Below are 8,869 nucleotides of genomic sequence, written 5' to 3'. Positions count from 1 at the left end.
TGTGTTTACTTTTGTTATGTTGTAAGTATGAATGTTATCAATGTAAGTTTATTTTGTTGTTCCTTTGATGTACATACAGTTGTGTTCAGAATAATAGCAGTGTGTTTAAAAAAAGTGAATAATGCTCAAAATCCTTAGAATAGCTTTTATTTCCATAATATCAATGCATTGGGAACACTGCACATTCAATTCCAAATCAAAACATGACCAAAACTGATCAAGTTTGTGTTATACTTTTACAGAAAGTGAAGAAAAAGGAATATTAGGCTGTTCAAAAAAATAGCAGTATTTGCATTTTTCTTTATAATCTCAAACATTTACTGTATAAACTGAAAAATGTCTCAAGGGTTTGTTTTACTTTGAATCACTGCACTAATATTTAGTTGCATTACCATTATTTCTGAGAACTGCTTCACATCTGTGTTGCATGGAGTCGACCAACTTCTGGCACCTGTGAACAGATATTCCAGCCCAGGACGATTGAACTACATTCCACAATTCCTCTGCATTACTGGGTTTTGCCTCAGAAAGGAGTGCCTTGATGTCACCTCACCAGTTTTCTATGGGATTGAGGTCTGGGGATTGGGCTGGCCACTCCATAACATCAATCTTGTTCATCTGGAACCAAGACTTTGCTCGCTTACTGGTGTGTTTTGTATGAGGGGCCGTATAAGACATTATTCATTCTGGTACTCTCACATACATATATTTTCACTCTCACATACATACATTCTCCTCTCACATACATATATTCTCTTCACTCTCACATACATACATTCTCCTTTCACGTACATATATTTTCCCTCTCACACACATATATTCTCTTCACTCACATACATACATTCTCCTTTCACATACATATATTTTCCCTCTCACACACATATATTCTCTTCATTCTCACATACATACATTCTCCTTTCACATACATATATTTTCCCTCTCACACACATATATTCTCTTCACTCTCACATACATACATTCTCCTTTCACATACATATATTTTCCCTCTCACACACATATATTCTCCTTTCACATACATATATTTTCACTCTCACATACATATATTCTCCTTACACATACATAGTTTTTTTCTCTCATAAGAATATATTTTAAACTCACACATTCATACATTTTACTCTCATATTTCTATATTTAACATACATATTCATACATTTTTGATCTCATGCACATGCAGTCAAAATTTTAAATAATATATGTATATAAGAAGAAAATGTATGCATGTGTGAAGAAAATATATGTATGTGAGAGAAGAATGTATGTGTGTGTGAGAGAAAGTATAGTGGAAACGGAAGGAGTATAGTAGAAACGGATGGCAGATCATTTCTCGCGCTGTGATTGGCTGAGAAACTCGAGCAGGGTCATGTTCAGGTCGCGATCAGCATGGACGCAGATGAGATGAACGCTTTGCAGCAAGCCATTGGTGTTTTAAGAACTATTTTAACATCCTCTGATACTATTTCTGCCATTGAGCGGCAAAGGACATGCTCATCTGCACCTAACGTCGTTCACAGCACGGCAGAAAGTGAAATGGGACAACTTTTCAGACCAGGTGGCAACTCACAAGTCCCTGCTACAGGCCAAGCAGCTCATGCTACACAAGGCCAAACCGGAGGATCACGGCAGTCTCAAACGCAGCAGCACTTTGGCAATTGGGGCTCTCGTCCAAAGAAAAGGTAAGAATAAATAAGCCCTATTTTTCTGGTGCTGATTTGTATAACTGGTTTGATTGTATATTGGTAAGTGGCCGCGCTGTTCCCCCCACCTGTCTAGCCTAGATTTAACCTCCCGCAAATGCGTCCGATCTCATGCCCTCACTGCACTGATATATTATAAGGCTTCATACATGCTCTTTGTCACGCTAAGTTTATGTCCTGGCTTCCTCAGATGTAAATATGTCAATTACGTTATTGTAATAAAGAAAAGGAACAACAGCCATTGCGCGGACCGGGTTGAAGTTAGTTTTATGTTGGATATTCAACATACAACACGTCGCTAAAGAATGTATTTGGAATATCCAACCTTAAACTATCTTCACCGCGGTCCACGCAATGACGTTGTTCCTTCGCTTCATCGCACGTAACCGCCATAGTGACCGTCAATAAAATACTGTCTAGTTTACACAAAACCGATTTTTGCTGAACTGGTCATATTGAACATTTTTATAATCTAAAAATTAAGGGCAAACAAATATTTTATTAAAAAAAGTAATGAATTTTTCTCCACACTTTACCTCTCCTTAGCACATGGCAATTTAACATGTTTTTAGAAAACTCTGTCCTGAAGTATAAGTGGCCTCAATAAGAAATGTAAAAAAGAGGCTTTAGGAATTGAATCTTCCATGTTGTGAATGCATAGTACATTACAATTATAATACATTTCCAGGGGCATTATACACCTGTGTGATAGGTCATTAGTTTTTGGGGGGTAGTAATGGAAAAAAACCTCACTCAAACTGAACTCAAATGTTAGTATTGCTTTTAAGTGCTTTTCCCTGGGATTTTTTTGTGTCATTATACTCCTTTTGGATTGTTTTCCTTTTAAAAAATTCCAATAATCTGTAAATCACAACTACAGATCATTGTCACTTTGTTCAGCGCTAAGCGTCAGTAACATTCACAATCCTAATATTGACAGTGCTAAATTTTAAGTAAAAAGGGGTGACATAATTTATTGTATTGTTGTTTCATCAGCTTAATTTAAGAGAATCAAATGGTTTAATGTAGGCCTAGCCTATACTGTCACCAGTTTTAGTGAAATGTTGAAGGACATAAATCATTGAATGACAGCAAACTTTAAAGTTGTTGTTGTAGAGTTCTAGAAATAAAATAGCCTATTATGTGCCATGTGTTATGGGTTAATAAAAGGATGAATACATATCAAGTATGATGTCTGCTTTGTTTTGTAGGGCCAAAATTCAGCATCACAATACTTTCAACAAAGATGTCATCCTTCTTTCGAAGCCATCAAGCAGTGTCGTTGTCAACCATCGCACTAAACAACGGTTACATGAATACGGACATATATTGAATGGGTATGAATTCCAGAAGTCTTGGGACCAGAAGACTGTCACTGAACAAATAAGGGAAGCCTTTGGAGAAAAACTGTCAGCTGAAGTGAGGTAAGCACTTTTAGTTTATTGGCTATATCATGTACAATCATCAATTCCAATGTGTGTTGTGCATTTTGGGATTGATCCCAAAAAGAAGTTGCCCCCCACCCCTTTTCAAATGAAACCGTGTTTACTCTTTTTTTCAGCCTTGAGTTTCTGATGGCATGTGGCAACAGATTGATTTCCCCCAAACTGCGTGCTGGACAGGAACTGGATGCAAATCTCATACACAAAGTATATAAATCGAAAGCCCTATACCTCAGACCATCAAAGCCAATTTTGGTAAGATATATCACATTTGAATTGACCTACAGAGTACTGTTAGAATAATAACCCATAATTGGTGCATACACATGCATACATGATGATTAAATGCTGTCAATTACCGCTGACCTCTGTAATCTGTTCTTCTTAAACTTTAATTTCAGTTTAGTAACTATAAACATTTTGTGGAACTAAACAAATAATTTGAATATTTACAATGTTCAATCTAAGACCAGAAATTGACTAAATTGTCTTCTTCTCTGTTGGAGCAACATAGTTTATAATTAGGAGGGGATACTGGTACTCTTTGGGAGATGTCACTCTAAAAGATGGATGGTAGAAGTAACTCTCAGAAATATAAAGACAAATCTTGATTTTTCCAGGTACTGGATGATGATCCTTTTAAGGATGATAGCAGCGATGACAACAATTTGAGTTCAACTCGCCAACTGCGTTCCTCATCCCTAACACAAGCTAGACACTGTTGTGCATCTTCAGACAGTTTGATCAGTCCAACAACTGCCTCCCCATCAAACAGTACTTCTGCAGTTCAGTCTTTTGCCTCATCACTTGGACGTGAAGTCTTATCCACTCATACTCCAGCCTCGATCTACCACAGCAATATCTCACCTAACACCACCATTTCAGCAGGCGGTTCTTCTAATCAACTGCCAGTATGTCCTTCCACCAGTCAGCCTTCTACCCTACCATTTGGAGGAACAACTTCAGTTGATCCAACCCTGGTCCTGACTTGGCCAAACGGTACAAGCTCACCCTACCAAAGCAGCACTCCAGCAAGTCATTCCTCTGAGTTACCCTCTACCTCAACACACCATCAAGCAACAAACTATGATAACTACCTTTCAATAATGTCTGTACTGTCTGACCTTTCCTCTGACGAGGAGGAACTGAACCAGGCTATACTAGCAAGCTTGCATAGTGAAAGGTTAGTACAAATGTAAATGTTTTAAAATGTAAAACCTTTTCATTTTGTACTATTATTGATACTTACTAACATACCTGACAATTTTACTGAAGTTTAAATTTGTCAATGAACATTACACATGATACACTCCTAAAATTACATTGTATAATGTAACTTATTTAACTGATCTTCTTTCTAGGACCACAGGATGTTGGATATAGAGAGATATCTTGCAACAAAAATAACCCAACAGAAGAGATGCAAGTTTAACATTAACCGATCAACATTCTTGGATGGAGCCATCAGAGGTTTTAAACGAGGGACATATGATCCATGTCACACTATTTCTGTCAGATTTTCTGATGATATGGGAGTACCTGAAGAGGCTGTGGACTTGGGTGGACCAAGAAGGGAATTTCTAACACTGCTTATGGAAGCTTTGCCCAGATCTCAAATGTTTGAGGGAGAAGAAGGCAAAATGAACTTGGCCTTTGACAGTACTGGTATGTATTGATTGTGATCTCATCATTTAGGTGCTGAACCCCAGCTAAGTTTCACTATATTTTGTGTGATGATACAGGTACACCTAACTTTGTACACACTGTCCATGCTTTTTTTCTGTAGCCATGAGAGAGGACCGGTACTTCATTGCAGGCAGGGCCATCGCAGTAAAGCCTTGTACACGGTGGTCCTCCCGCAGGCTTTCTGTCCCCAACTCTCTTCTCTTGCCTTGTTGACGGCCCAGAATTGGCAAAGCCAGTATTGGCAGATGTTGCAGATAGTGACCTACAGTGGTATGCATAAGTTTAGACACCCATGCTAAAGTTGATTAAAAATAGGAATAAAAAAATCATCTTTTGGAAATTGATCTTAATGCCTTAATTAAAACAATGAGGAAAAATCCAGCCTTTAAGGACACCAATTTTCTTTGTGAATGAAGAATGTATCGTAAATAAATAAATGTTCTTCCTTAAAATACAGGGGGCATAACTATAGACACCCCTATGTTAAATTCCCATAGAGGCAGGCAGATTTTTATTTTTAAAGGCCAGTTATTTCATGGATCCAGGATACTATGCATCCTGATAAAGTTCCCTTGGCCTTTTGGAATTAAAATAGCCCCACATCATCACATACTATTCACCATACCTAGAGATTGACATGGTTTTATTTCAGTTAGCTTAATAGCTGGTTTGATTTGCATTGATATGGCTCTTGTTTCAGTTAGCTATTAGGCGAACTGAAATAAAACCATGCCAATCGTGAGATATGGTGAAGGGTATGTGATGATGTGGGGCTATTTTTATTCCAAAGACCAAGGGAACTTTATCAGGATACATAGTATCCTGGATCCATGAAATTACTGGCCTTTAAAAATAAACATCTGCCTGCCTCTATGGGAATTTAACACAGTGCTGTCTATACTTATGCCACCTGTATTTTAAGAAAGAAAATTCAGTTATTTACGATACATTATTCATTCAAAAAGAAAATTGGTTTCCTTAAAGGTTGGATTTTTTCTAATTTTTTTAAATTAAGGCATTAAGATCAATTTCCAAAAGATTATTTTTTTACTCCTCTTTTTAGTCAACTTTAGCATGGGTGTCTAAACTTATGCATACCACTGTATGTGACAAAATCAAAAGTGTACATTTTTGTATGTCTGTCTTTTTCTACATTAGTGACTAGAGTGGCAGAAAAGACATTTATTAACGACAGTTTTAAATGTTTTTTTTTTCTATTTGAAGATCATAGAATGTAAAGCATTTGAAGAACTGCTAGCAACAACAGAGCCACTTGAGGAGTATTTGGCCAGTGCTGGCTGCCTGAGGCCGCTGCGAAAGTTGGAAGACAAGAACCTGCTTGTAGTCGACATCCTGATGTTTCAAGTGATGCACAGTCGTGGTCCTTTCGAGAGGTACATTTTAATCTTTTTTCGTCTTTGCCTCTCCAAAGCCTTTTTTACATAGGGCAAGCATGTACATTCAGCTTTTTTTTTTTTTTTTTTTTTAATCATGGATAAACATGCCTCTCCAGGAACCATCACCTTATCGTGGTGGAGAGGTTTGTGTGTCCCTATGAACCTGAGGGCTGTGTTGTCTGGAGCTTTGTGCTCCTGGTAGGGTCTCCCAAGGCAAAGTGGTCTCAGGGGAGGGGCCAGACAAAGAATGGTTCAAATACCCTATGAAAAAACGAGGTAGAGATGGAGTGACCCTGCCCGGAGGAAGCCCGGGGCCCCCATCTGGAGCCAGGCCCAGATGGAGGGCCCATCAGCGAGCGCCTGGTGGCCGGGTTTGCCACGGAGCCCGGCCGGGCATAGCCCGAAATAGCTACGTGGCACCTATCTCTCCAACCCATGGGCCCACCACCTGTGGGAGGAACCGCTGGGGTCGGGTGCGCTGCCACATGGGTGGCAGTGAAGGTCAGGGGCCTTGACGGACCAGACCCGGGCGGCAGACGCTGGCTCTGGGGACGTGGAACGTCACCTCTCTGTGGGGGAAGGAGCCGGAACTTGTGCGGGAGGTGGAGCGCTACCAGTTGGATCTGGTGGGGCTTACCTCTACGCACAGTCTCGGGTCTGGAACCATACTCCTGGATAGGGGTTGGACTCTTTTCTTCTCCGGAGTTGCCCAGGGTGTGAGGCTACTCACAAGCCCCCGGCTGAGCGCCGCTACGTTGGAGTTTACCCCGGTGGACGAGAGGGTCGCCTCCCTACGCCTGCGGGTTGTGGGGGGGAAAACTCTGACTGTTGTTTGTGCGTATGCACCAAACAAGAGCTCGGAGTATTCGGCCTTCTTGGAGACCTTGAATGGAGTCCTGTATGGGGCTCCAGTAGGGGACTCCATAGTTCTGCTGGGGGACTTCAACGCGCACGTGGGAAATGATGGAGACACATGGAGAGGCGTGATTGGGAGGAACGGCCTCCCTGATCTAAACCAGAGTGGTTGTTTGTTGTTGGACGTCTGTGCTAGTCATGGATTGTCTATAACGAACACCATGTTCGAACATAGGGATGCTCATAAGTGTACTTGGTACCAGAGCACCCTAGGCCAAAGGTCAATGATCGATTTTATAATCGTTTCATCTGATCTGAGGCCGTATGTTTTGGACACTCGGGTGAAGAGAGGGGCAGAGCTGTCAACTGATCACCATCTGGTGGTGAGTTGGGTCAGAGGGTGGGGGAAGACTCTGGACAGACCTGGTAAGCCCAAACGGGTAGTGCGGGTAAATTGGGAACGTCTGGAGGAGGCCCCTGTCCGACAGACTTTCAACTCATACCTCCGGCGGAGCTTTTCGTGCATCCCTGTGGAGGCTGGGGGCATTGAACCCGAGTGGACAATGTTCAAAGTTTCCATTGCTGAAGCTGCGGCGGGGAGCTGTGGTCTTAGGGTCTTAGGTGCCTCAAGGGGCGGTAACCCACGAACACCGTGGTGGACACCGGTGGTCAGGGAAGCCGTCCGACTGAAGAAGTCTTTCCGGGATATGTTATCCCAGAGGACTCCGGAGGCAGTTGCAAGGTACCGAAGGGCCCGAAGGGCTGCAGCCTCTGCCGTGAAAGAGGCAAAGCAGCGGGTGTGGGAGAAGTTCGGAGAAGACATGGAGAAGGACTTTCGGTCGGCACCAAGGTGCTTCTGGAAAACCGTTCGCCACCTCAGGAGGGGGAAGCGGGGAACCATCCAAGCTGTGTACAGTAAGGATGGGACGCTGTTGACCTCAACTGAGGAGGTAATAGGGCGGTGGAAGGAGCACTTTGAGGAACTCCTAAATCCGACTAATACGCCCTCTATGGTAGAGGCAGAGCTGGAGGATGATGGAGGATTGTCGTCAATTTCCCTGGTGGAAGTTGCTGAGGTAGTTAAACAACTCCACAGTGGCAAAGCCCCAGGGATTGATGAGATCCGTCCAGAAATGCTTAAAGCTCTGGGTGTGGAGGGGTTGTCTTGGTTGACACGCCTCTTCAACATTGCGTGGAAGTCGGGGACGGTGCCTAAGGAGTGGCAGACCGGGGTGGTGGTTCCGCTTTTCAAAAAGGGGGACCAGAGGGTGTGTGCCAATTACAGGGGTATCACACTTCTCAGCCTCCCCGGTAAAGTCTGCTCCAAGGTGCTGGAAAGGAGGGTTCGGTCGATAGTCGAACCTCAGGTTGAAGAGGAACAATGCGGATTCCGTCCTGGTCGTGGAACAACGGACCAGATCTTTACTCTCGCAAGGATCTTGGAGGGAGCCTGGGAGTATGCCCAACCGGTCTACATGTGCTTTGTGGATCTGGAGAAGGCGTATGACCGGGTCCCTACTGTGGGAGGTGCTGCGGGAGTATGGGGTGAGGGGGTCCCTTCTCAGGGCCATCCAATCTCTGTACGACCAAAGCGAGAGCTGTGTCCGGGTTCTCGGCAGTAAGTCGGACTCGTTTCAGTTGAGAGTTGGCCTCTGCCAGGGCTGCGCTTTGTCACCAATCCTGTTTGTAGTATTTATGGACAGGATATCGAGGCGTAGTCGGGGTGGAGAGGGGTTGCAGTTTGGTGAGCTGGGGATCTCATCGCTGCTTTTTG

At 42.8% G+C, this 8,869-nt stretch overlaps 1 protein-coding gene across 2 annotated transcripts; it reads left to right on the top strand.

Annotated features, from left to right (window-relative positions):
• Nucleotides 1-2,585: 2,585 nt before the first annotated feature.
• LOC116050779 lies at nt 2,586-5,109 on the top strand. 2 transcript variants are annotated; one of them, XR_004896951.1, is made up of 5 exons: nt 2,586-3,139; nt 3,277-3,412; nt 3,778-4,340; nt 4,519-4,822; nt 4,944-5,109. XR_004896951.1 is itself a non-coding variant. In XM_035999876.1 (4 exons), exons 1-4 carry the CDS (start codon nt 2,904-2,906, stop codon nt 4,538-4,540), a joined length of 957 nt encoding a protein of 318 aa, XP_035855769.1. In that variant the 5' UTR covers nt 2,586-2,903; the 3' UTR covers nt 4,541-4,931. The 2 variants fall into 2 exon arrangements, 1 of the variants encoding a protein (XP_035855769.1); XM_035999876.1 differs by lacking the exon at nt 4,944-5,109 and having other exon boundaries at nt 4,519-4,931.
• The last annotated feature ends 3,760 nt before the right edge of the window (nt 5,110-8,869 follow it).

The sequence above is a fragment of the Sander lucioperca genome, chromosome 3 (assembly GCF_008315115.2).
Source record: "Sander lucioperca isolate FBNREF2018 chromosome 3, SLUC_FBN_1.2, whole genome shotgun sequence".
In the NCBI taxonomy this organism is placed as follows: domain Eukaryota; kingdom Metazoa; phylum Chordata; class Actinopteri; order Perciformes; family Percidae; genus Sander; species Sander lucioperca.
Note: the sequence above shows the minus strand (reverse complement) of the source record. Positions and strands in the feature narration are given on the sequence as shown.